General features: G+C 51.8%; 1 protein-coding gene across 1 annotated transcript in view; it reads right to left on the bottom strand.

Annotated features, from left to right (window-relative positions):
* Positions 1-27,704, bottom strand: part of SDK1 (sidekick cell adhesion molecule 1) — a 526,124-nt gene that overhangs the window by 214,301 nt on the left and 284,119 nt on the right. Inside the window, 8 exon segments of the mRNA XM_049639338.1 lie at positions 393-569; positions 2,921-3,023; positions 4,892-5,059; positions 6,582-6,698; positions 10,204-10,398; positions 14,099-14,182; positions 20,634-20,824; positions 21,544-21,655. Coding sequence (XP_049495295.1) covers positions 393-569; positions 2,921-3,023; positions 4,892-5,059; positions 6,582-6,698; positions 10,204-10,398; positions 14,099-14,182; positions 20,634-20,824; positions 21,544-21,655 — 1,147 coding nt within the window.

A 27,704-nucleotide genomic window follows, 5' to 3' on the forward strand; every position in this document is an offset into this window, starting at 1 on the left:
GCTGTCACCGAACGGTCTGGCCTCAGTGGGCTGGCCTGACATTCCTCACCGAGTTCTGCGGGCGTCACGTGGCAAAGTGGGCTGTTGCTTACGGGCGCTGCGGTAAATGGATGATATGGTGCCAACGGGGGAGATAAGGTAATAATAGGAGGGTGAAAACCAAGTACCAAACCATCTGAACCAAGAGTGGAATGTTTTCATTTCCAGGTTCCAACAAAACCCGTAAGTAAGTCTGTATGCCTGTGAGGCTTGAGGCCATGGCCCCTGACGGCTGGCTTGGGGACCCAAGTGGCATCACACGTGCTAAAAATAGTCACTTGGACTCGGGATGGCTGACCACAGCGCTGCAAGCAATCAGGAGGTAGTTAACGCTCCACGGCGGCAACACTCACATCACCTCCAGCCGGGCCGTCCTGGAGTCATTCCCCCCTTCCGAGAGGATTTCACAGGTGTAGTCTCCGATGTCACCCGACCACGTCTGGCTAATGACAAGGGACCCGTCCTTCTCCACCACGATCCTGGAACTGCCAGATGGGGTGATGATTGCATTGTCCTTCTTCCACACGTAGCTGTGGGCCAAGCAGGGAGTCGTGAGTTAGGAAAGCTCTCCAGTTAGGATCAAGCCAGAGGGTTAGGATCGGGGCCGTGAGCGACCGACGGCCTTGTGAATGAACCAGAAGTCACTGAACTGTGTGCTCTTTAGATGGGTGAATTTCATGACATGTGAATATATCTAAAAGAAAGAATAAAGAAAAGCAACCAAATATCTTGGCCACGAGACAAAAACAGATGCTGAAGTTAAAAATGGGTCTGTGAAGATCACGGAGAACACCGAACTGGCCTTTGGGTTTCGAGACGGGAAGTCTGTACAGTGTCATGATCACACATGTCACTTACTAACACTGTACCTCGCACTTTGCCCAGGAATGTTCCTGGAGGACAGGGGTGCTGCCTGGATAGGGGGCAATGACCGTCCCAGAACTCCTCAGAGTGGAATTACCCAACTCCTGGAAAAAGATCACACCCCATAAACTTGTTTTCTTAAAACTGCACCTCTTTCTCATTTAATTCTTTAGTTATGACAATTTTAGCACATTTTTCTTTTCAAATGTAGAATCAATTAAGAGCCTGGCCGGCCTTTGGTGTCAGTGGTCAGGAGTCACCACTTACTGCTGGACAGCGGGACATAACTGGCTTTCCTTTCCAAAATAATGTGCGCGGGTTTGCAAAATGTACCCAGCTCTTTAAAGGTTTAATATGCACAGAGCATAGACATTAATAAACTGCTTATCTGAAGTTACCCTGAGACAGAACAGACGTAGTCCCCCAAGAAGGAAATGAATAAATCGTTCGCTCTGGGGTATGACGTTCAGCTGAGATCATCCCTTAGGGGCGGTGCTCTCAGGGCAGAGGAACCCTGGGACGAGCAGTGCCCCAAGAGTGAGCCATCTAAAACCCCTCCGGAAGGAGGCTCCAATTCTGTTTACTCACACATAAAAAGCTACGGGAAAACTGCAAAGGTCCAGAGGGATTCTGGGTGAGCTCTTACAGTTGCAGAAAACCAGCTTGTCCTTCTCCCTCCTCTGGAATCCTACTCCCAAACCATTTAGAAATGAATGTGCTCTTTTCCAGGCAACATCTTTAAGACGGCCTCCATGGACTCTCTCGGTAATCTTTGGCCCGTTAGTTTTTGTTGGGGGGTTTTCCTTTTGGCATTCTTGCAACTAAACCAAACTTGGTTTTTGAGCTCTCGGGAACTCGAGAGAGCCAGGTGAAAGTACAGAAACTCACGATCTGCCAAACGTCTGCTCAAGAAGAGTAAGCAAACAGCTCAGTCTCTGAATCCAGTTAATAACGTGTGTGGCAGGGGCGCCTGGGTGGCTCAGTCCATTAAGCGTCTGACTTTGGTTCAGGTTATGATCTCACGGTTCATGGGTTCGAGCCCCGCATCAAGCTCTGTGCTAATGGCTCAGAGCCTAGAGCCTACTTGCCATTCTGTGTCTCCCTCTCTCTCTGCCCCTTCCCCGCTCATGCTCTGTCTCTCTCTCTCAAAAATAAACATTAAAAAAAAAATGTATGTGGCAGCAGGCCCCTCCCTCTGCTCACAGTGAGGTGTTCAAGAAGGAAGGAAGGCATGTTGAGTCTATCCATTTGGCTAAATGTGTGCCTTCTGGCTGGGCTAAGGCCAGACTGAAAATTCTAGGATGACCGTATCATTCTCTCTAGATTTATTTTCGGGGCTGGTTCTAAAAATTAAAAACTATTCTGAAGGTGGCAGCTCTTTGGGAAGAAGCTCACCACCCAGTCACCTGTGTCTGCTGCCCTGCATTTCCCCAGAGGGGCACAGGTTTCATCATTACCCTCCTGCCTGAACTCGGACAAAGACGGGACATTACAATCCCTTCAGTGAGGCTTCAAGGTATCTAGTTCCGGTGTTTACGCACATTTTCCTCTACATGCATGAGGTGACCGTGGCCGCCTTTCCTCTGGGTACAGGCCTGCCTTACTCCCCATCTCACCATGAAACCAACCTAGAGCAGAGGGAACCCCTCTCAAGTCTTACACAGCCCAGCATAAACGCTGCTGAAATCCTACTCGATCTGTCCGGATTTTTCTCTCATTAAGTATCAGCCCCTGACAAGTATGTTTTACAGATAGTGTATTAACCTTGGCAGAAAAATCATGAAAAGCTGTACTGAAGCCACGGAGTGGAACATAGCTCACTGTAAATAATACATAAGGCTGGAGTGGAAAATGGGATTTGTGTGATTAATGATGGAGCCCAAGACCGCGTGATGCCATAATCAGGGATCTGTGGCTGAAAACAAAGTTGCCCAAATTCTCCCTTCGCATCTCAACTTCATCTCCTAAGCTCCCAGAACATGAATGAGCCCCAAACGCTGTGAGTGACTGAACTGACCGGAGAGTGATCCGGGGGTCATGAGTGGCTCCGCAGTGCAGAGTGGCCGTGGTCCCCTTAATCACCACGCGGTCCTCGGGAGGGTTAACGATGGACGTACGATCTGGGAAAACACAAGTCACAACTCAGACAGAATTACATGCTTGAGACTTTCCTCCCTCAGGGGGGAATGAATTGGTCACCTAACATAAAAGCCTCCAAGTTTTCTCTGATCTTGGCAAAACGAACGTAAATGAAAGCACTCAGGGAATTAGAAGAAGGCTCTCCACAGCGCGGCCAGGGCAGTCAGGCCTCCCCTCCCCTCTGGGGCCGCTCCCCAGCCTCTCAACCCTCCTGAGGACAACGAGAACGCAGACCGTATGCAAATGTTCATTAGGTTCTGCGGTCTTAGGTTAAAACCGTGGTTCTTTCCCAAGATTATTAACATTCTGGTCATTTCTGCTGTCTGCACAGCACGTCATGACTTTGCAAAGTGCTTCCATTTGTATTGTTCTATTTAATGCTCACACAACCTCGTGGGGTCTGCGACAGCACCACTCCCAGCTTCCAGGACTAGAGAATGGCGCTCAGAAGTGCAGTGGCTGGCCGAGAAAGGCCCGGCGACAGCCCTGTGGCCGGTGAACCCCCCCACCGTGCACCTGTGAGGTGGACCCTGCTCTGGCCCCAAGGAACAGAGCCCAGAACATGGGAGTCCTAAGACTAGGTCGGGGCCCAGCCTGACCGCCTGGAGCGCGGTGTCCCGGAAAGACCTGAGCTTTAAACTGGGTGTCTGCGGAAGGGGGAGGGCGGAATCCCCCGCAACCGCACAGAACAGAGTAGGTAAAGGGTGGGATGTGCTCTGCAGGCCCCCCCGAGACCACACCCATCACTCTAGTGTTGTGAGGTTTTGAATCTTAGCAGATCTACAGAACTTTCTGGAGGGTGACCTACAGAGACACAGACATAATTCTTCACAAGCTGTTAAATGTCAGCTTCACATGTTAGGGACACATGACAAATCAGAAATGGTCAACGGAGTGGACCACGAGATGGGACAAGACCTCTTTTTTGGTACCGGAGAATATTGGGGGAATTCGAATTCGTGCCTCTTTAAAAGTCCTGGTGTTTTTATAACACCTAAATAAATTAGAAGGGGTCATTTCTCAACGTGGACACAAACTGTACCAGAGAGAACCAAACGGACATGAAATAAAGCACGATAGTTCAGGTTCTCTTTAAGGACGGTGTTTGAACAAATGAGTCACTGATGCCAGTTAAATTTTTCTCTCTTCATAGAGATAAGCTTTACAAAGATCAGTGAGCACTATCTTTTGCTTTTTTGAACAATGATTTTTTTTTTTTAGTCCTATAGATTATGGATGAAGCAGAGATGAAAAAGTACACCGGCAAGTGAAGTTAAAGGTGGGGCAGAGATACTTGGTAATGAATCCTTATGTCTGGAAAACAAATCATTCTCCAGTTCAGAAAGCTGTGTTACAGATAAAGAAAAAAAGCTGGAGAAATCAAAAATTTTCAATTCACTCCTAAGATATAAAAAACACTCACGTTTAATATACTAAGAGTGTTTTAGTTGGTTATAATGATACTACAGAAAAAAAATACTTTCTATAAAATGTTATCTCTTGACTCTTAACTGTTAATTCTTACACAATGCTTATAAAATTAACCAACCTATCAGTTTTGTTGTTCGGGCTAGTTTGGGCTAATATTTCCTACTCCACTGACTTTAAAAAGTCAATCTTTAATCTCTCCTGAAATGTCCCATTAAATCTTTGAATACATTTTCTAATTATTCTTTTAGAAACTGAAAAATTAATTACTCAACAGATTTCTATAAATTAGTTGTAAAAATAATCATTATCTTTTGATTAAATTAGAGAGTCCAAGGGCGTATTGACATCCCCTAAGCACAGCTGACATGATGATTAAGCCATGATGAACAGAAGGTTCCACGCGGCCTGTGGTCCTTACTCCACACAGTCAGTGCTGCAGACGCGCTCAGGGACCCCTCCGTGTTGGTGGCATAGCAGGTGTAGTTGCCAGCATCCTGGATGAAGACGGGGGTTATCTGTAGACCCCCGGATTCCAGAAGCATAAACCTAGGAATGCGCACAGAGCCACTGGCCAAAATATGTTTTCCTGAAGAAAAGTATAGAAACGGGAATGTTAGCACCAAAACCAAGAAAATAACTTGAAATAATCATAGTAAGGTGGAAACCGTACGTGCAAAAATAACCAAAGCAGTTTCCTTTCGCATTATTTAGGATGACGAGACCAAGAAAATCTTAATTGTGCAATACTGAGAAAATGGGTTAAACCAGTTACGTCCATGTATGTATGCGACTGTTATCTTTGGTGACTGACTCTGACTTTTCTTTATACCTGTATACATCTGCAGATTTTCTATACAAAGCTATCATACATTCTAAATTGGGAGAAAAAATGTATACATAAAAGAGAAGAACCCCCTCTTGCTTACTGACCTGCACGTTTAACAGCTCTGGTCTGGGTGCAGGAGTCACATGCTGGGAGAGGTGAGAAGCCTCTACGTGGTTCACCCAGAGGAGGGCCCTCCTAGCGTGACCAGCTCATTTGTGTGAACCCACACAATTCAGCATATATTTGTTAAGAATGGATTGTGTGTGCTGTTCACTGAGGGACATGTGTGCCTTCGTGTGGAAGGGCCTGGGAACCACAGAGAAAGCCCATGACGTGATGCCCCTCCTCATGGGGACTGAAAACAGGTAGAATGGAGAGGGTTACGTGTCAGATGAGCCTGTGCTAGAACCATCTTTCCCTCTCTCCGCTTTTCTACTTTAGTAAAGTGTCTGCCTTTGACGTCACTCTGCTAAGTTACACACAGGGAAGGGATCTTGGAAGGTCCTTCTGAGTCTTGCTGTCCATGAATGCTTCAGACTTTGAGCCTTGGCAGAATCCAGTCTTTGGTTTCTCTGCTTTTTTTTTTTTAAATGTTTGTGTTTATTTTGAGAGAGAGAGGGAGAGAGAGAGAGAGAGAATGCACAGGGGAGGGGGAGAGAGAGAGAGGGAGAGAGAATCCCAAGCAGACTCCATGCTGTCAGCGCAGAGCCCAACATGGGGCTCGATCCCGCAAACGGTGAGATCATGACTTGAGCCGAAATCAAGAGTGAGATGCTTAAGTGACTGAACCACTGAGGCGTCCCTCTCTGCCTTTTGTAAAACCGGGTACAAATGGCGTCCATATCCTGTTAGTTTCAGGCGTGCATCCTAGGCACCTTTCTTTCTTAAAGAAACAAGGGTATTATTCTTCATTTCGAATATTGCCTTCACTTATAATGGAGAAACTGAGTCCTGGAAGCACTTCTCCAGATCCAGTACCTATATTTCAGGCAGCCCCTCACACGCCTAAGGTGGCCTATGAAGGGCTTAGGCAGAACACAGCGATATTCACACATTTTGAAAAAAGTCTGTTTGCTCTTCGAGACGTGAGCTCTGTGAAGCTTACAGGGGACTGTCCTTCTTACCCACCCGGCACCCGCACCCAGCAGGTGCTCGGCAGACGGCTACTCATCCTTACTGACTGAAGGCAGGCGGTGGGGGTAGGGGGCTGAGAACACGAGCCTTGGCCCAGGGGCTCCTTTCCCACGGTGGCCAGGCTGTGGGGGCCGCGCAGGCTACCCACCTCTCCTCCACGTGATGGCGGGCTTGGGCGCCCCGGACACCTCGCACCTCAGAGTGGCTGTCATCCCGTCGGTGACCGTGGTGTCCACTGGCAGCTGTGTGAACGCCGGGGCGACATCTAAGCGGGAGCGAACAGTGACATTCTCAGGGTGCGCCCCCCGGACGAGCCCAGACCCGCCTGCTGGGGGTGGCCCGTATGGACTTTTACAGGACTAATCACACAGAACTGCAGCGACAAAAGATGAAAACCTTTCAGCAGTGACTATAACCTTCAGTTACTTGTCCCTCAGGAGCTGCCGATCTGTGTTTACAACCCAGAGAGAAACCCAGTCCGTGATGGAACGGACACGTGGTGGCAAAGTGCCGGGGCCCAGGAAGGGCTGTTTCAGAAGAACGGTAATGAGACGAAAGACATTTATTTAGATAAATCTAACAAGCTTGACTTCGTTACTCTTTAAAAAATAGAAAAAGCTAATTTTTGACCATTAAATATTAACCACAAGATGACACTTTCACTAAATAATCAGATTTGAAGCCCTTCGGTAAAGGATTTCCAGGAAGTGTTGTGGGCCCAACTGCTGGGGGGGCCTTCTTGTCCTGGGGGGCCGGCACGGGTCTCCAGCTCTCAGGAGCCCGGAATCGGACCGAGACAGGCAGGGCGGCTCAGGCCGGCTTCAGCGAGGGCTCACCTGACTGTGTACCACTTGGAGAATGATTAAACTGGAAACCGCCGAAGAGCAGGGATCTGTGTGTCCCAAACCCTGGGAGGGCCCCACAGGAGCCTGGGCTGGGGTTCCCGGGAGAAGCGGATGCTGCTGCCGGCCCGCCTTCCCCCAGGCGGGAGTCCCTACGAACCTCATAGGTGCCATGGGAGCCGTCCCCAAAGCGTAGCCTAGAGCCCTCTGCTTCCTTGCACCTGTGGGGCCACCACCTGGACAGTGCAGCGGCCTCCTACCTGGGCCCAAGCCTTCCGCTCCTCCCTGCGCTGGCCGCTCTACACCCAGCCTTGGGTGCCCTTTGGGAGCTGTGAAGGATACCCCACCACTCCCTGCCGGAGGCCCTGGAAAGCTTCCCGCTGGGCCTTGGCCCTTGACCCCTCCAGCCTACCTCCTACCATGACCCCTGGCTCCTGTATCCCCAAGCTTGTTCCTCGAAGGCACTTGCAGCGTCCCCTCCCTCACCCCATGACGCGCACACCCCCCAAGATTTTGCACCTTCGGGCCTCAGCTCCCGCACCGTCTCAGGGAACGATCCCTGGGCGCCCTCAGAGGCGCCTCCCGGGTCACCATGGGCCTGGCCTGTTGTCTCCTCTCACGGCCCTCATCCCTGGCTAGACGAGCTCCTCCTCTCCTGCGTGTCTCCCCACTTCATGACCTCTGCCCTGGAAGGGTGAGAACCTCGCGTGTCTTCCTCAGAGCTCCGTCCCCGAGCCTGACAGACCCGAGTGCCTGACAGAGATGCTAAATTAAATGTTTGTGAAATGAACGAATAAATATTGATTGCTTTACATACTATATTTTCTTTTCACTAAAAGGGTTTTAATTTGGAAATAAAAGCCTATTTTGCAAAACCGTGTACTTACAAAACAGAGAATGTAGCAGTATCATTATCGTGTACTTATTGTTCAATCTCCAGCTGCCATGGCAACCAGTTTGGTAGCACTTTTCATCTAAATTTCCCATCTGATCCTTGGAGGAACCTTGTGAACTGGGCTGAGATGGTTCACTTTTGGTGATAAAACTGAGGCTGAGAATTAAGGAATGTGTCCTAAGCCTCTCACTAGAGAAAGGTAGGCAACGACAGCCTGTTGCCTGCTTCTATAAATAAAGTTTTATTGAAACACAGCCAGGTCCATTTGCTCAGTAATGTCTGTGCCGCTCCCACGCCACTGCAGCAGAAGCCAGTGGCTGTGACAGAGACCACGTCCCTCCGAGCTGAAAATACTATCTGGCTTTTTACAGAAAAAGTTTGCTCCAGTCAACAGAACCAAAAGACAACCTACTGGATGGGAGAAGATATTTGCAAATGACATAACTGATATTTTGGTTAGCATCCAAAATATGTAACGAACTTCTACACCTCAACACCAAAAAACCAGATAATCCAATTAAATTAAATTAAACAAATAATCCAATTAAAAACACGGGCAGAAGACACGAACAGACGTTTCTCCAAAGACATCCAGATGGCCAACAGACACATGAAAAGATGCTCAACGTCACCGATCATCAGGGAAATGCAAAACAAAACTACAACGAGGCATCACCTCCCACCTGTCACAACGGCTAAAATCAACAACACAAGAAACAAGTGCTGGCAAGGATGTGGAGAAAAAGGAACCTTCTCGCACTGCTGGTGGGAATGCAAATGGTGCAGCCACTGTGGCAAACAGTGTGGAGGTTCCTCAAAAAGTTAAAAAGAGAGCTACCCTATGATCCAGTCATCCTACTCCTGGGAATCTACCCCAAGAACACGAAAACACCGATTCAAAACAGACTCTTAAGTACAGAGAACAAACCGGTGGTTGGCGGAGGGGAGGGGGGCGGAGGATGGGGGAAACAGGTGACGGATGACGAGCACACTCATCGTGATGAGCACGGAGGGTGGAACAGCATCGTGGAGTCGATGTAACCATATACCCGAAACTGACACAACACTGTATGTTAACGACACTGAAATTAAAATGCAGGTTAAAAAAAAGAAAAAGAAAAGCCCCACAAGCTCCCGGCTGGCGCTTTTAAGATGTGCTTTAAATAATCCTAACTGATCAAAACTCAGCTTCTGGCTGAAGTACCCACTGTTATTTCTACTGTTACAGTCGTCCAAACCAGAGGATAAACTTGACCCCTGGGCAAGATTCAAGGAAGTGGTCCCTAACGTATCAAAACAGACACACGATTCCTTAAATTCATTCGTTCTGGCAGACAGGAGCCATCTGCATACTGACACGACTTGCTTTCTCCAATGGCTCTCACACCTGAGGATATCAGCATTTTGCCTCCAAAAGGGCAAACATGAAAGGTATAATCCCATCATCACTAAATTCCACTTCATTTTAGAAGAACAATATTACAGCTGTGGAGATGAAAAAGAAAACCCACAGATACAGTAAAAGCCTTTACCTTTATTTTATTTTTCAAAGACAGAGTGCCAAAGTATTTCTGTTAATGGGATAATAAAAGAAACTTACAGAAGAACTATAATTGTTCAATAAAACTAAAATAGAAAATGGATATAAAAAATGGGAAAGAGATCAAAAGAAAAAGATTAGGAATGAGCTATTCACTGAATAGTTCTTCCAGTTCTGTCCAGAAAAATGCAGATTTTTCTTTTCTACTTCTCAGTGGAGAAGATGGCTTGAGTGCCGGAAAATCAAGGTTTGTGCAAGAGCAGGTTGGGCACCAGGACGTGGGGGCAGGGTGTACCTGCTGGGGCTGCCGAGGGGCTTAGCACATGGGCTGCTCTCCGCCTGAGACGGGGCCCCTGCCGTGGCCACTGCACCCTGCCCGCTGACCTGAACAGACGCTACCACTTTCCGAGTATGTCACTCAGCCAAAAGTCGGGAAGCCCTGGCCTGAGGGCCCAGCCCGGATGGCCTGTCTTTCCCGACGGGCAGTACTCACTGGTGACGTCCAGGTACGTGTGGGTCTGGATCTCCCCTCCTTCGTTACTGGCAAAGCACTGGAAGATTCCGGAGTCCTCTGGACGCAGATGCTGGATGCGCAGGCCTCCGCTCGCAAGCATTTTGTATCGAGGATTGTGGAGCTTGCCGATGGAGACGGCATCCTTGTACCACTGGAGAGTGGGCAGAGGGACCCCTGTGTAGGAGTAGAAAGAAGTAGGCATTTGAAAAAATTAAATTCCAAGCACTATACACGGGGACTGAGGCAAAAATGTCTCAAAGGCTGCACGGCGATAGGCTGGTAGGCATTTTTTCATCTCTTAGCCCCTCCGTCCAACTCGTATGGTGTTATTTTTCTCATCTCTATGAAGACGCGGACACAGAGGGGCACCACAAGGAGTGGGAATGAACTCCTGACGCTGGGCTGCAGATGGTTCTGGACTCCCGGAGCCTGTGCAGGTTTGTGCTCTGGTCGGGAGGGGAAGGGATCCCAGCTGTGACTGCCCTCCGGACAGAAAGGGATGGGGAGAAAGGCCCCTGTCGCTCCGCAGGGCTGACGCTGCCCCTCGAGGCTGGGGGTAGGGTCACGGGGGCCGGAGACGCACTTGGGAAGGAAGTGGCCCTTGCAAACTCCGAATGTTGCTGCGAAGACGGATGGCGTCAGTACACACGCATCTCTTCGTGCCCGGCAGGTGGTGGGTGCACAGGAGCTAGAGTGACTATTACTACAGCCAACGGCCAAAAACGTGCCCCGTGTCTTCACCCCTCCCCCGCCTAGGGAGCTGGGCGTCACCCTGATGGGAGCGGAGGCCTGCCGTGGTGGAGGGGCGATGGCTGAGGTCAGTGCCTGGCGCCTCAGGTGCAACTGGTGTTCGACCGCGCACGGGGGAGAAGTCGCTTGGCCCCTGAGACGCATGTGAGTCCAGCAGGTGGCAAGAAGGGGCCAGGACGGCACCATCCTTGCCCCTGGGAGCTAATGGCAGCTGGGGCAGGGCCAACACTGACCGGGAGGACGGGAGGGTCAGTCTGAGGCTGAGCGTCCCTTCCTCACCCTGGCGATGTGACGGAGACAACCCAGGCCTCGGTCAGAGGGACTGGAGCTCCGCGCCATCTGGCCGGCCCGTCTGACGGAGGGTGCCGTTGGGTTTGGGCAGGGTCTACAAGGAGGACAAAGGACAAGCTCACAGGGGCAGAGCCCTTGTTGTACACGAAGGGACTGTCCTTGGCCGAGAGCATGAAGCCCCCTGCCGCTCACCCCCCACGTGGCTCTGCTCAGCACACGGAGCCCAGGCGATGAGGGTGTGCACACTGCGCCCCCCCTTTAGCACCCCCCCTCCCCCGGCGCCTCACTGCACGGGACAAGCCGTGACTGGGCAGAGGCCACGTTCCTTCCCTGGGCAGCTGCCCTGGGAGGCTTGGGTGACTGACGGTGGTGGCCACCGCTCCCTGGCCCTCCCAAGCCGCCCAACACGGGTAAGCTGGGAAGACGCGACAGGCTGTGCACAGAAACTCCACCACGGCACCAGACCACGGCATCCCGAACCGTGGTGGGCACACGTATGCTTGCCGTGGGCCCGTGGGAAATGCGCAGAGATGTTCAGGCTGCTTCCGTACCTCAGTTTCTCTACGCATGAAATTAATTTAAGTAAAGCACGTGTCAGCAGTGATTCATGGTGAAAAGCACACCAAAATCACTTGATTTCAGATGCTATGTAGGTGTAAGATGTCTTCTTTAATAAATAAAGTTAACGTTGCGAAATATTTCAAGGTAATGTATTTTCAGATTCTGTTCTTTGCCTTAATTATGTTTCCTGTCACTTTTCATTAAATCAGGAAATTAAAAAAAATCCATTTCAAGGTAAAAGCATAACCAATTCATGTAAAATCTCATAATAGCAATTACACGATGTAGCTTTCATGAAGAATAACCACTTCGCATGCTGCTATCGTTTCATTGTCAAAATTAAAAGAAAGCAGTAAATTATACGATGGCAGCGTTGAAAGGCCTGTTCGATACATATTTACAAGTCTGTATGGTATCAAGCAGTTCACCCTGCAGAAATCATGCAAAAAAAGCATTCTCTTGTCAAGGGAAGAGCTTGTCATTTATCGAAAAATAATTGTTAGGATATGGGGAACTCAGTGCCTTTCTATTTTAGGGCAATTTGGTGGCATAAAAGGAAATCTTATCCCCTGCAGGATTGCAGACACTGCCTTCTAAAATCTGAGCACCCTAAATACTGCATAGCTTCACTTTCAGACCATCGTGGACCTCAAAAAGATAGGTTTATGCGAAAAAAGAGAACAGGGGCGCTCAGTCGGTTGAGCATCCGACTCTTGATTTCAGCTGAGGTCATGATCTCGTGGTTCATGGGATGGAGCCCCACGTTGGGCTCTGTGATGGCAGCATGGAGCCTGCTTGGGATTCTCTCTCTCTCCCCCTCTCTCTCTGCTCCTCCCCTACTTGTGTGCATTCTCTCTCAAAATAAATAAATAAAATGAAAAAGAAATAAAAAAAGAGAGAACAATACAACCCATGGCTAGGGAGAGCTTCCCATGTCGCTCACATCACTCTCCTCTGCCCCTCCCCAGGAGGCCTGGGCAGAGCCAGACCAGAGGAGGGCGCGAGCAGGGCAGGTCTGTCAGCAGGGCTGCTGTGAGCTGACCAGGGGCTGAGAACCAAGCCCCTCAGCCAACGCCCTCTGGGCCGAAGCACGGTGGGTAGAGGTGCCCACGGCAGACACTGATCACTACAGGAACCATCAGGGCTGTTCACAGGACACCACTACTTTTCAGAAACGAAGAACGACATGCCCGGACCTGGGGACTGGTGGACATGTGCTCTGGGTCCCAGGACCTCAGCTCTCCGGGAGAAGCCAGGCGCCCTGGCCAAAGCCCTGGCTTTGGTAGCTGATGGGTTTGGGTTTGGATCCTGCCTCCACTGCCACGTGACCCCCGGCAGGTGGTCCAGTATTTAATGAGATGCTCCTGCATGAGAGATGCTAGGCCATGATTTTATAAGTAGCTCATTTCATCCCCCTGGCTCTGTGCCTTGAGCACGTTACTTACCCTCGCTTTCTAAGGTCTTGTTTTCAAATGTGTACTCTGAGATAATAGTACCTCTTTTATGAAGCTGTTTTGAAGATTTACAAAATCATGAGCAATCCTTACTCTCCGAGCTCTTAGAATAAAATACCCAGCCGTAAGATGGACAGGTTTAAACATTAAAAAAATGTCCTTTTTCACTGACAGTTTCCAGAGCACTAGCATAGCTATTGTTAATGAAATTGCCTTTAAAAAGCTTGTCTCAGTTATGGGTTTTAGTATAATTATTTGTGCTGCCTGACAGGCAACGGAGACTATGGATAGCTCGTAATCAAGGCATGGGGACGAGGGGGGAAATTACTGGAATAACAAAGAAAAAGTCAACCCAAAACTGGAAAGGCAAAAAAAAAAAAAAAAAAAAAAGGGAAGAATTTCCTGTGCAAAGAATTTAAAACCATCTCTCTTACTAAGGAGAACACATAGGCGTGAGCCTCAATCACCCCACGGACAAGAAAGAAGTTCTTGCCCCAAGTCTTGGGGGGCACACTGGTGGAATCAGAGCACTGGAAGACAAGACTCTCTGTCTCTGTGGGGACGGATGGGGTTAAGGCCTCCCTGTCGTTCCTGCGGGTGACAGGTACTGTCTCTGCTCTGCAGAGGAGGAAGCAAAGGCTCAGCAAGGCCAAAACCCTGCCTCAAGGTCACGTGCCCAGTAACAGAGGTCTGCTCTGTTCCAGAGGCCCTGTGACTGACGTCACTGTCAACGTGTGTCCCCATAACGATGAGGATCCCGCCCTGGAAAATGCCCCTCCGCGTCACGGCTGCGTGGGGAGCAGCCTCCCCACACTCACCCATTGCTCGACAGACGATGTCCACGGTTTCTTCCACGTCCACTAAAATCCGACGCTCGGGCTCAGCGGTAAAATACGGTGGCTCTTTAAACAAGAAAAAAAAAATACCCCTAAGCAAAAGAGGTGTATTTCAGATGACCTGTATAGCCTGAAAAGGCTTGGACTCCTTTTGAAAAGTATTTCCAAAAAGTTCATCAGTTACCATCGTGCACACAGACTCAGAATTCAGCGAGCACGGGCCAAAGGCAATTTATATTCTAAGGTCTGAGAAAGCAAATTACTACTCAGGGTGATGGCTACTTTTTCGTTTATGGGCTTGAATCATGGAATATCTTAATTCACGTTTTAGAAGGACGATCCCAAGAGGTTCATAAAGGTTTATATTTACAGCACAGTATCTTATAGGCCAGTTTGCTTCGGTATCTAAACTAAGCACCAACGCATGAAGCATGTCAAATAAAGTGCCACAGCCAGGCATCCGGCCTGTGTCAGGGCCTCTGTCACGACAGCCTATTAACATATTTCTTTAAACTCTTGGCAGTTCTCTTCTCCAAAATATAGATTTACTACTTCAGTGGAAGACTAAATAATAGGTAAGAGAAGAAAGAAAAAGGGCCCCTCATCCATCTTTGGTTGCAGAGGAAAGTCCACTGCTTGTATATCTCTACATACTCCCCTCGCTTATTCAACAAAAAATAGAGGGTGTATTAAACAGTGGATCTCCTTGGAGAGTACATTGCAATATTTTTCTCGGTTTATTCAGCGAAACTTCAACAGTGGTGTGGCCAGATTCATCCAGTATGAAGGCGGTAGTGATTTCATTATCACGATAACAAAAGGCTGTAGTATTCATTTGCTGCGTGATAATTAATTTCTGGGCACTGTCTTCCCAGAGTGAGTGGCTTATTTTCACCATAACTGTGTTGAAGGTGGACAGTACAGCTTGGCATGCCTCCTATACCGTCGGGGGCTTCGAAACAGAGCGGAGCCTAAGAGAGGGAAAGGAGAAGTGGGAACACCCTTTCCGAGAAGTGAGCGAGGGGCAAAGACTGAAGGTCTCTCAATGAGGGTAAAGTGTGGCCCCAACTCTGCAATCTCCGGGGCCACTCAGGCGGCCACAATCTGCCCGAACACCCGCTCTGGCTGAGGCCAGGGCGGCATCCTCACTGGAGGACGCAGACCCCTCCACTGGGCTTTGGTCGTGTGTAGACCGGGCCTAAAGACACACCGCAAAGATTTACAGTCTCTTTTCAAGGTGGTCTTCACTGCATACACTCAAATGTTCACATTCAGCCGCATTTCCTCCATCAATAATCATGACAGCAGCAATATTTGTATTCTAACGATGCAGGAGCAGCGTCCCGTCAAGGCCCTTGTGTGTAGGTCATGCCCCATATTCATCAGTGAATGCTAAAGTCGATATCTACCTCCATGGTCCGCTGGAAGGGATGTGAGGGAAAATGAAAAAAAAAAAAAAAAAAAAAAGACCAAGTGAAGAAGTCAACATTTGCCTCTGGTTAATTACGGTTCTCCTTTTTTAAATTAAACATCGTATTTTGAGGTCATTGTAGAGTCCACACCATCGTGAGAAATAATAGAATAGAGACCCCAGGCACCCTCTACTTAGCTCGCCCCAACAGTGATCTCTTGCAAAAAACTACAGTCCAACATCACACCCAAGGTACTGACAGTGACACAGGTGACCTGGCCTCCTCCCACCCTCCCCCCCCCGCCCCCCGTCTTGCTTGTACATGTATGCGGGAGTGCGCACACGTGGGTGAGGATTTAGCCCTACACGATGTTACCAGGGTGCAGGCCTCTGTATCCGCAGTCAAGAGGCAGAATGGGTCCGTTACCCCAGGGTCCCACATGCTGCCCTTTCACGATCATGGCCACCCAACGTCCCATCGCTTGCGTCCGGCAACCACTCCTCTGTTCTCCGTGTATAGTTCTGTCATTTCAAGAATGTGACAGGAACGGAATCTCACAGCATGTGACCTTTGGAACTGGTTTTTTTCACTTGGCCCAAGTCCCGTGAGATTCATCCAAGAGGAAGTGCACTTTGATGATAAAAACCCACACAAATGAATGGTCAACGTGTCCGCATGGGACTAGGGGACCCGAGCAGCCCCTGGGTCGTTATGGGTCGCTATGGAGCAGCCCCTGGGCTCCAGCTCCTATGCAGGAGGCAGCTGTGGGCCAACGCCGTGTCGGTCGTGAGCTCAGCCCTAGCACCCTTCTTCTGCACAGTGCCCCCGACCTCCTCGGGCAGGGTCCCCCCGCCACACCGGAGCTTCCGCGGAGAAGGACGGCGTCCTCCTCATCGCCGTCTTGGTAGCACCTGGCACGGTCTCAGAGGAGACACAAAAACTGTCTGCTGGAGAGAGATACACTGGAGGTTACCAAAGACCTTAAATCCTTGAAGCCGTTCGGGGAGCAGGTGTGTCCTATTCATCTTGGCAAATCCTCCCTCTTCGTGCTTGGCCCACGCCAGTGCTTCAGCCCAGGGGCCCGCACACGCTGTGCCCTCCACGAACGGCTGGCGTGTGGGCAGGAGGGCAGAGACGGCCTGGGAGCCCTGGGGGACAGACGGTCCCCAGAGGAACACCCTCCCTGCTCCCTCCTGGGGCGTCACGGCCAGCCCGCCAATCCCGCACACAGGGCAAAGGACCCAAACACCGCTGGTGTTCGCCTTGTACGAATTTTCCTCGCTTCAGAAACAGCTCTGTAACAGCTCTGTTTTCTGAGCTTCATTCGGCCATGACCTGTGCTACAGAGAAGTTCTAGCTGTGACGGGGCACCGATGATTAACGTGGGTGCTTCTAACACAGGCCATCTGGAAAACCAGAAAGGAGACATCTTGAGTTTATCCTAAACCAACGCGAATGAGTTATAGGGCAGCGTGAGAGGGTTCGGCTCGCTGTAGGATTCTGTTCTGGCCACATGCCAAGACAGCCTCTGCCCCCTGCACCTGCCGCGTGAGGGTCAGGGCGCCCCTCCCCACGGCCTCGCACTCACTGTGCTGAGTTGTGACAGCCTCGTGAAGGGGCTGCCTCCCGCACGAGAATCCCTGATGCCTGGGAGCATGGCTACCTCTCCACCCCCTCTGTCCCCGGTGCTCCATACGGTGTCAGAGATGGAGACTCGATACATGGAAGTGGAGGAAAGGAAGGAAGAGAAAGACGGGAGGAAGGGAGGAGCGGGGGAAGGGAAGATTTTATGTTGGGGTTCGGACATTTGAGAGGGGCTCGCTCTCAGTTCGGTACAGGTAGAACTCCGCGATTGTGGTACTGTTATCAGCCAAGAGACGTTACGTGTGATTTGTGACTCTGATGACAGTTACGGTATTGGAGTTCCTGGATGATCTGCGTGTGCAAACCAGAGACCGCTCTCTACTGCACCCACCCTCCCCAACCCGTGTGTGAGCGCAGCGGGAGCCGGCGTGCCAGGACGCCGGCGCTCACTGGAGCAGGGCAAGCGCGTGAACGGTGGTGACAGGAGAAAGCGTCGGTCTGCCGGTCGGGACCGGAAGATGGGCGCAATATGTCTCACCGCGTCTGAGACGTCGCAGTCGTGGGTAAGAGGCATCGCTGTCTTATTTACGACCAAGAGAGGAGAAAACGCTTCCGTGGATGGTGAGGCACATCCTGCTTTCTGAGACACTACTTGTGGAAAACGTGTGCCACGTGACCAGCTGCTGGTAAACAACCAGCGTCCCCCGTGCTGTGACAGAGTTGCACCGCCAGCTAACAACGCCGCCGTTTTAGTGCTTCTGTGACCAGCACTGCCTTTTACTGCTCACGGTAGGAAGCGGTACGATCTCCTACCTTGTCTACGTTTTACAGATGTGGAAACTGAGACCAACAGAGGCAGCGGGCCTCGTTCGAGCCAGTGGGTGGGGCTGGGAGAGTGTGAGCCCAGGCCTGTCCCCACAGCCCGCCCTGTTACGTGCGGTGCCCGGCTGACCCACCGGGATGCCCGCACGCACGCTCTGGAGCAGGTGGTGACCTCGGGGAGGGGTCTCGAAGGACACGCAGACTCACCACCAGGTGAGGTGGGGCCTGGGGCAGAAAGGCATTCATCCCAAGCACAGGCAGGCACAGATGCTCAGAGTCTGAGGGCACAGAGTGCTGGGTCGGCCTCCCGGAGACGCAGACAGGGAGACGAGGTTCACGGCCACGGTCTACCTGGGAGGTGACGGAAACGCCACCGGGAGAGGCAGGGCAGCTGAAATGAGCACGTGACCAAGTCAGCTCATCTACTGGGAAAAGCCAAGATGGAGCACGACCTCCAAGTGATATCCCCATCACAACAGAGAGGGAGCCCCACTGTCCACAGATCCGTCGGATCTGTGTTCCAACCTGCCACGTGGTGAATGCCTGGGCTCCGCGTGGCACGTGCCTGGCCCTGTGCAGTGGGCGCCTGGACTCGGGGGGCAGGGAAGGCCACAGGAAGGAATGGCGGCGCTGGCGGTCAAGGCAGGGAGGGCGAGGGGACATGCCGGCAGACGGAGGCGTCTGCCTCACCACATGGGGTGTGAGTGGCAGGGCGACGGGGGAGGCTATGGAGGAGGCTGTGGAAGGGAACATGGACCCAGGAGGCCGGCGTTCCTGGTCACGCAGAGTGACCAGGACCTCCGGCAGGTACGACACTGCCCGCGGCCAGACCCCCGCGATCCTCTTTAAACCTCAGAGATCGAGCGACACGCCAGCGAGGCTGACAGGCGGAGTAAAGAGCGGCCGCTGGTCTGTCTTGTCTCGTCAGTGCGCGATCAAAGTGACCGAAAGCGAGTGCGCTCCCGCCTTCTTCCAGCTGCCTGTGCAGGGACACCTCCCTGCCCGGCCCCACGGGGCCTGGGGACCCTCCCTCCGTGATCTCCCAAGCCGCTCCGGGTTGACAGAGGCACTCTTCAGGGCTTTTCCAGGGTGATTCAACCACAAAATCCTACCTGTCACAGCAAATTCTTGTGAATAAAAGGGGATGTAAATCCACATTTACATTCGCAGACTGTATACCTTTAAAAGCCAGGACATGCAGAGAGACGGGAACTCTAGAGAATACAGAGCAATCTGCTTCGGAATTCAGCTGTAAATGCAAAACCAAAGTTCACATGATAGACTTGAATATTTTTAAAAGGAATTATGATGGAAACAAACATTCTGGTTTCTAGGAAGATAAATTTCTTCTCCTGTTTAAATTACCTTAAAATGTTTTAACACAATCTAGGGCTGTCTCCTGGAGACTTCCATGCCACAAATTTTAATTTTGGTTCGCTCTGTGCTGTCTGTGCTCATACGGCTACGCACAGACCCTCGTGGGGAGTCCTCGCAGGGAAGGGGGCTGTGGTGTTTCTGCCTCGAAGGCACAGAGAGGGAGCCAGCCAGAGAGCCAGCACAGCCCCCAGCATGGAGTCGGCAGCGGTGTGGGACTCCAGGCCTGCTTTCCCGATACTTTAAAAATCTCTGTGCTCCGCTCAGAGGGGCTGACAGGTTGGCGTGTATTTGACAGAGTCGTTCACAGGCCGCGGAGCCTTTTCGCAATGACTTAAAGGAACGTGATGCACTCTGGGCAAACTGCCTTTTCTGCAGGATTTCTCCGTACTCTGGCCAATTTCATATGAAAATAGGAGCTTTTGTTTTTTCTTAGTTTGTGAAGTGGTAAACGGCAAAATATGTCACGTGAGGAGCCACTACCCTGCCCAGGGCTCTCTGCGGATTTGACCCTTCTCGTTCCTGGCTCTGTTCTTCCCGAAGAGGAGAGAGGAGGTGGAGATCCCCCTTCCTGGGGTCGGCCTCCAGGGGACCTCTTACCTGTTGCGGCTACCAGTCCGCTGCACAGGTCACGACGACAGTGACCGCAGCCACTAAGAAGACCAGAAAGTGTTACAGGAACTGAAGAACGTTAAGAAATAAAGGACTTGCCTCACAATTCAGTGTCATCTTCTCGCAATCCGAAAATAAAGCGAGGCCTCCCTCTGCCGCCACACCAGGCACGCCTCCTGGGCACCGATGCTGGCCAGCGTGCACCGCGGCCCCCGTGTGCCTCATTTTAACTTCTCGCTCTCCTTGGCTCAGGAATGACACTTGGCGCTCGTTCTAGGGGGAGCGGCTCTGTTCCCACTTTTTAACCTCATGAAAGGTATTATCCAGAAGTTTCTTTTTCTGGGTCAAAAGATCTCTGAAAACTGCTCATAAGCGCCCGGTGAGAGTAACAGAGGAGCTCAGTGGCGCAGGGGTCGGCCCAAGATCTACGCCACAAGGACCTCACGCCCCCATCCCCCATGCTTTATGATCGGAAGTATCCAGAATACCACTTCTAGTAGGTACTCAGAATATCAGCGCTTTGGATTTAAGGGGTTTATGTTCTCAGAAAAGGAAGAGCAGGGTGACTTTGGAAGCTCATCTAACTGCGCCCTCGTCTCCTGAGCGAGAAAGAAAGCCGGTGAAACGCGGGTGTCGCTGTGCCGTTTCCCAGCACGTGCCCCTGTGGGACTGCCACCTGAGGCTGCGGGTGACTCTAGGCGGCTGAGCATTACCTATGATAGAAAGAAAGGCTTTCGCCGTGGCTGGTTCGAAAGTGCTTCCCGTCAGTGTCGCCTCGCAGACGTACGCCCCGGTGTCCGCGGACGTCGGGTTGCTGATGGTGAGACGTCTCCCAAAGCCGTGGAGCCCACTGGTGACCCTCACCCCGTTTCTCTTCCAGTTCACGCTCAGCAACTCAACAGGCCTGGGAGAGCATTAGTGACGATAATTGTGAGTCACGCAGACGGCAATAACAATAATTTGAGGCATTCAGCACAAGCCTGACAAAGCTAATTCTACCAGGAACCATGGCGGGCCGAACAGTGGACGTTTAAAAATCAATCCAGACACAACTGTGCTCCCTTGCGGCATGCGTCAACAATACACTGCGCTCAAGGGCTACTGAGCAAGGAGAGCTAATTGCAGCAGCCATGGACCATGAGTGCTAACGACTCCATGTGCTCGGGAAAAGAATGTTTAAAATAAATACTACTAGGGGACACGGCTACGCGGGAGGCATGATCACGGGAACTCGATTCTGGAGCCACCACGAGCCAGGCCGAGAGCACCTCGGACTGCGGAGGAGAGGAGGGATTAACTCTTTCCAGTGCCCCCGTGGGATTTCACTCCTGGCTCGCCCTCGTCTGGAGTCTCCGAGGAGGAGGATCTCCACAGTCCCCCACGGCTAAACTGAAAAGCGGTGCTTTCCGGCAGGAACATCACCGTCAACGTAAGTACTGCGGCACCAGGCTTGGGAATTCGGCTCCCTGTCGTCCCGGCCCGCTGTGCTCATAGCCCCGCTGGACACACAAGGCCACCGTTGCTAGAGGGGCAGAGCACGCGTGTGGTGCGTCCTTCCACTCCAGATAAACCTCACGGCAGTTATACGGGCTCTGTAGGCCCAGGGGGCGACCGGCAGCATACCTGGCGTTGGCCACGCATTCCAAGGTGATCTCGCTGGACCCGGCCACCACACTTCTGTTGCCTGGGGGGATCACAATGACGGGAGCCACGGTTTCGGGGGCGCCAGCATCTCCTGTGGCAGAGAAAGCAGAAGACCATGGGACCCTCCTAAGTAGGGAGGATGTGGAGACCGGAACAGAACGAACAGGGGGTCTTGTCGAGCCACGGAGACGGGACGCCCGGGCGTCAGGACCCTACCCCAACCTCCCCCCGCCCTCCCCGTGAGAAGCCCTTGGGCGAGGACACTGTCACTGGCCTTTATCCGACCGTGGGAGCCTGGTGTGAAACCCACGGCCGGTAAGGGTACGTTCTGGCAAGAAATCGCGGGAACCAGAGCGTCACGACGCCGCCTGGCCGTCACGTGGCTAAGGACTGTGAAGTGAGGAACGTTTTCCGAACTGCTTGCTGACTTTATTTTTTTATTGACTTTAGACTTTGCTTATTGAGTTACCTAGTCCCCCCACTACTTTCAAATCTGCTCAGTTCCACAAATATTCCGCGCGTCGGGCACTCTGCTGGGCACGTGTGGTGTTCGAAAGCGGCCGGCTCTCGTACTTGGGCCCAAAGGGGACTCCCCGGAGCAAACACATTCAATCAACAAAGGGTTCTGTTCTGCCCGTGTACTTTCAATCCCTTTTTCTTCTCGGAGAAGTAAATATCCTGAATCCACCTCTGTTTTGCGAGTATCAAACTATAAATAATTTAGCTCCTACTTCTGGTGACAAGGGAGAAAAAAAACCAGCACACGTTTTTGCCACTTTTCTCTAAAATCCATGTAGTATCGAAATCAAACCACCCACAGTACACTTTACCGCTGTTTATTTGGGGGAAATGACGGATCAAACATTCCTGGAACGGGAATTTCCATAAAGGGTGGAGACGGCAGAGACTGGAAATAAAAATGAAGTTCTGCGAATGTGTAATGTTTCATCTAGCGCTTGGCGCTGGAGAGCCCGGTGAGCGTGGGGGGCTCTGGCAGGGACCAGTCCTTGGCCGCCCGACCGCAGTGGGCTGGCGCCACCGAGAGAACGGTAGGGAAACCGAGGACTGGCTTTGTATCACCACTAATTCTCCACAGCTCTGCGTCCTGGTTTCATTGCTTAAGCGGCATGTGAGTTTTGAATGAAAGGTTCGTGTCAATTAAAAACAAAACTTGATGCAGGCAGGGCCAACGAATTAATTTTTTAACCGATACACCGATGACATTGATGGAGGCCGGCTTGCCAGTGTCCCGGGGCCTCCTGGAAGGCTGAAGCGGCCTTCTCCTTTCCCGGCCTCTTTGCCTCCCAAGTGAGCCCTGCAGGGCCTCTCTGACAGCCTCCTTCTGAGGCTCTCCGCTCCTAACTGCAGAGAGACCGTTGGGCTGGTTACCAGATTCCTGACGACACGCCGGAGTACAGACACTTTCGTGATGGGGCAAAGGACAGGAGCCGACTGCCAATCAGATTAACAACCTGCCTGTCATCTGTGAAAGTTGCTGATGAGGAGAAATGACCTGAGAAGCTAATATTTGCAAATAGTTATGTGAAGTGAAGAAGGGCAGCAGTGAATGCTGAGAGGTCACCGAGCAAGGTGCTAATTTGGCATTAATCACCGCTCCGCCACGGCGGCGGCAGAAGAGGAAACCCGTGCTCAGCACTTGTCACCGCCCGGGGAGGACGGGCCCCAGGCCGGGCGGCCTCGGCTGCACGCCGACCCCGGGAGATCGTGCATGGGACAGAGAAGCACCAAGGCTGAGCTCACAGCTGCCCGGGGGCGGGTGGGACGGAGCAGTGCCACTCTGTCACGGGTCGCGGCCACACCGAAACATGGAGCAGCCCCTAAGTGTGCCTCGAGTGGGGCGGTGACCACTTCCGCAAAACCCCTTCGCACACGCCGACGCACCTGTCTCGGGAGGCCCTCGCCCTGCGGGGTTGGCGGCACAAGTCTGGCGGCTGCTTGCATTTGATTTGGGGCACAGGACACTGGCTGAAGAAGTGGGTGTGAGAGCTGCAGGCTGAAATGCGGTCGTTCCTAAACGGAGCATCCGTGACAGACGCACGAGGCCGCCGGCGAGGTGTCCTTGCCTTACGGGAACCACCACCCGCAAGATCACAGCACGGTCTTCTGGCTGTGAGGCTATGCATTTGCTGTTGAAGCTGTCATCACCACTTTTCGGGAAAATTTTACTGAAGTGCCCAGAATCCAGATCTCGCAATAACAGCAGGGACGGTGCTCATGACAGAACACGATGCTAGAGCACTCTCTTCTTTTAAACAAACGTCTTTAAATTTCAATCGAATCTGACTGGGCACGTGGATTAACAAGGCGCAGAAACGCCCCTGCCCCCGTGTGACCATCTGGTGTGGCAGGTTGGAACTGTCTGAAGACACCCTGAATCCCAGAGAGCAGAGGTCTCTCCCCTGAGCCATGTGTCCCATGTGTCCTCTGTGGAGGGGAACCTCACCCTGTATTCATGCCTGTCCTGTTTGGCTGCTGAGAATTCTGCATACAGCAGCGGGGTACGAAGTAGATTGTTCCAGAGACAAACTATTAACTCCTCCCTCTGTCTCCAGCTCCGTGTCACAATTAGCCCCTCCGTGGTCCAGCGCCAGGTGTCCCCAGGCCGACACCTCGTCCCCTGTGGCCACCGTCCTAACATCTGACAGCTGCTCTCGGGAGCTGGCTTCATCTCCCGCCTGCGAATCATTCTGTCTCTTTTCTTCTGTCATTGCGCACCTCGGTCTCTTAGTCTTTTGCTGCTTTTTAGAAGGTTTTTGCCTCTCTTTTAAGTGACAGGAGTATTAGAGGTGCTTTATCTGCCATTTTTTAGCCTGTCACGCAGACTTATCTGCCAATTTTTTCCCCACATTCAATTTTTAGGAAAAAAGATGCAAAGAAGAATATCCAGCATTTTAAAAAGAAGAAAGCGACCTCTTTATTTCTGCTATTCCATAGTATCTGAGATATAAAAGCACCCGAAATCCCTAATGATTGGTTATTTTGTCATAAATATTCCATAATAATGAGTCACTGCTGCCTCCACTGGGAATATTACCCTCTCCTTCAATGCTCTACATGAACACGGGATTTTTAAATGCCATATGCCGACGTATTAAGAATTACTTCCGAGAAGAATGAAAACAAGGGAAGAGGGAAGGTGACCGTGCTTCCCCACGTTCCCAGGTAGCCACCGTCACATCACTAAATGACTTATAAACGTCTCCCCATTTGATCTAACGAGACCAGAAAATACCTACTACTGCCCCCCGTTTACAGACGAGGAAACTGAGGCCCAAAGTCACAGGAGTTCAAATGGCAGAGGAAGGATTTAAATAAAGGAAAGGCTCCACCCCGAATCTATCATCTTCCTTTCACGTGACGCCGTTTACTCCTGATAAAAAATCTGGTTGTGCTAAGTTAACCAGAAATTACATAACTAGAACACGCCTTCCCCCAAGCATTTCCTCAATGGAGACTTTACTGTGGTGTTTTCAACTGAACGTCTCCCAGGCTGGTTTTAGGTGGTTGAGGTGAAGGTGTTGACTCAGAAGAGGCTTTCTGCAGAGGTCAGCAGAGGTCAGCAACGGACGGGCACCGTGCAGCCCCAGAGGCAGCCGCTTTGGATGGAGGCCTCTTTGTGGTCACGGGAATACAACAGCGCCTGAGCACCGAAACAGCACCTCATCCCAGCCGGTCTCCCCACGGAACCCCTGAGTCACTACAGAGCTGACTAGGGGAAATGGTCCAGGCTGCGTTTAATTAAAAAAGTGCATTTAGGGGCGCCTGGGTGGCTCAGTCGGTTAAGCTTCTGACTTCAGCTCAGGTCATGATCTCGTGGTTTGAGAGTTTGAGCCCCGCATCGGGCTCTCTGCTGTCAGTGTGGAGGCCGCTTCGTATCCTCTGCCCCCCTCTCTCTCTGCCCCTCCCCTGCTCTCTCTCGCTCTCAGAATTAAATAAACATTAAAAAAGCATTAAAAGTACACTTCAAGAACATCAAATGTCTCAAACAACAAGAAGGTTCACCTGAACTACTGACCCGTAGAAAGGCAGCGAATGAAGCGGGGTAAGGGACAAACACTGCTGTGCCACTTTAGGGGGGAGGGAAAGTCCCAGGAGAGAGACGCGGGGTTAGGGGACCCAGCAGCGTGGTGGTGGGGCGCGGGGAGGAAAACTGGCCTACAGACACCTGGGTGCAGGGTGGTGCAGGCACCCACTGCCCCGGGAGGTGGGTGGGGGGGTTGTTGGAGGAGCTACTGGGGGCGCAGGCTGGAGCCCCGAGGGCAAGGGGAGACGTGCGGGGTGAGGGGTCAGATCAGAGAAGCCTGTGGGCAATATTCTAAAGGAGGATGGGAACCTCTGCCCACTCCTCAAATAAAACTTAAACGACAACTACCGTGGGATCCGGCAATCCCACTTCTGGGTATGGACCCAAAGGAAACGACAGCGCTATCTCAAAGAGGTGTCTGGGCCCCCACGCTCACAACAGCCAAGACACGGACACAAATTACGTGCCCATCTGTAGATAGATTAAGACAATGTGGTATATTTACGGAATATAATTCAGCCATTAAAGAAAGAAGGAAATCCTGCCGTTTGCTACAACATAGATGAGCTTTGAGGGCATCGTGCCGAGGAGATAAGGCAGGCAGAGAAAGACAGTATTGTACGATCGCGCTTACACGTGGAATCTGCAAAAGTGGAGCTCCCAGCCACAGGACACATCGGTGGTTGCCAGAGGCAGCGGTGGGGGAAATGTGGAAAGGCGGTCGAAACCGACATATCTACCTATAAGAAAAACAAGATCTCGGGATGTAACGTGAAAAACAGAGGTCTCTTGGTATTGCCAGACATCCGCCCTGTGGTAAAAGTGTCCCTAGCTGGGAGCCACTGGTTCTAGGTCACACTCCTAGTCACTGGTACGGGCGGAAAGAAAGAACAATCCTTCATAGTTTTTAAAAAAGACAGAAAAGCCACTACTGTTGTGCCGTGATGGCTGCACAGACTTTCCCTTACTGGGGTCGCCGTTTCTGCCCAGATGGTCATCCCCGGGCCCAGCGCTGCAGCGTGCGGGCGAGTCCAGACGCCGCATCCAGATGGCTGCCCGGGGACACGAGGCCCCCGCGGGCGTGCACCCGGCCCACACACCAGACACCAGGGACGTTCTGCACGATCTGCGCACACCCACTTCTGGGGCCGCCGGTCTCCCATCCGCCCCCAAACCTCGCTTCCCCCACTTCCTATCTCCCCAAGTTTCTCTGTGAGGACAGCCCATCTTGAGGGCACGCAGTGACCCCACGCTTGCTGCTGACTGCCAGCCCTCGCTTCTGCTGTTCGACCCGGTTGCATGGGCACGGTGATGTAGGTGCCTGCCCGGTCCCTGGAAGCAGACCCCATTAGGCTCCCCTCGCCCCGGCCCCAATCCCAGGTCCTTCTGCTCCAAGCTTCTCTCCCTGCCCCCAACCGTCCCCGCTGAGGCTCCCCTGTGCCCGACAGCTGAGAGGCGCAGTCCTGATGAGGACAGTTTCGAGCCCAGTCAACCTGGAAATACCACCACGGCTCCCAACTGTTTCGGAACAAGTTACCTAACTTCTCCAAGCCCTACCTTTTTCATTTGTAAAACCGTGAGCACTTCACGAGGCCGTTATAAACGGGGGCCTGCATGTGTACGAATGTGGGTGTGCATGTGTGTGTATGCCCGTAGGTGTGTGCGCACACGTGGTGCCCGGCTCACAGAAGGCGCTGCACGAACACGGGGGCTCCTTATTAGTCCTGGGAACTGGGAACAAAGCCGTCACCCCCTCCTCTGCCCCAGGGCTCCACCCATCTCTTCCGCCAGCACTGACCTCTCCACGGGTGCCCTGGAGGTGCTCGGGCTGATGTCCCTGCTTCTCACCAAGGAGGCGTGGATGAATGTGCGAGACCTCCTTGAAGCCTCGAGAAGGCTACGGCTCCATTCACATTCGTAGCCCGGAGGCAGAGCCCACGCTAAGGGGCTGCGAGCACTCAGACATTTCCCTGCGCCTTCCTTACACAGATATCAACATCTCATTAAAAATGTAGACTTCTTTCCAAAAAGAGTCTGTGCCCTTAAAGAAGTGGAATTTTCCAGGACATCTGAGAAAGCGAATCCTGCATTTTGG

This window comes from Panthera uncia, chromosome E3 (genome assembly GCF_023721935.1).
Source record: "Panthera uncia isolate 11264 chromosome E3, Puncia_PCG_1.0, whole genome shotgun sequence".
In the NCBI taxonomy this organism is placed as follows: Eukaryota; Metazoa; Chordata; class Mammalia; order Carnivora; family Felidae; genus Panthera; species Panthera uncia.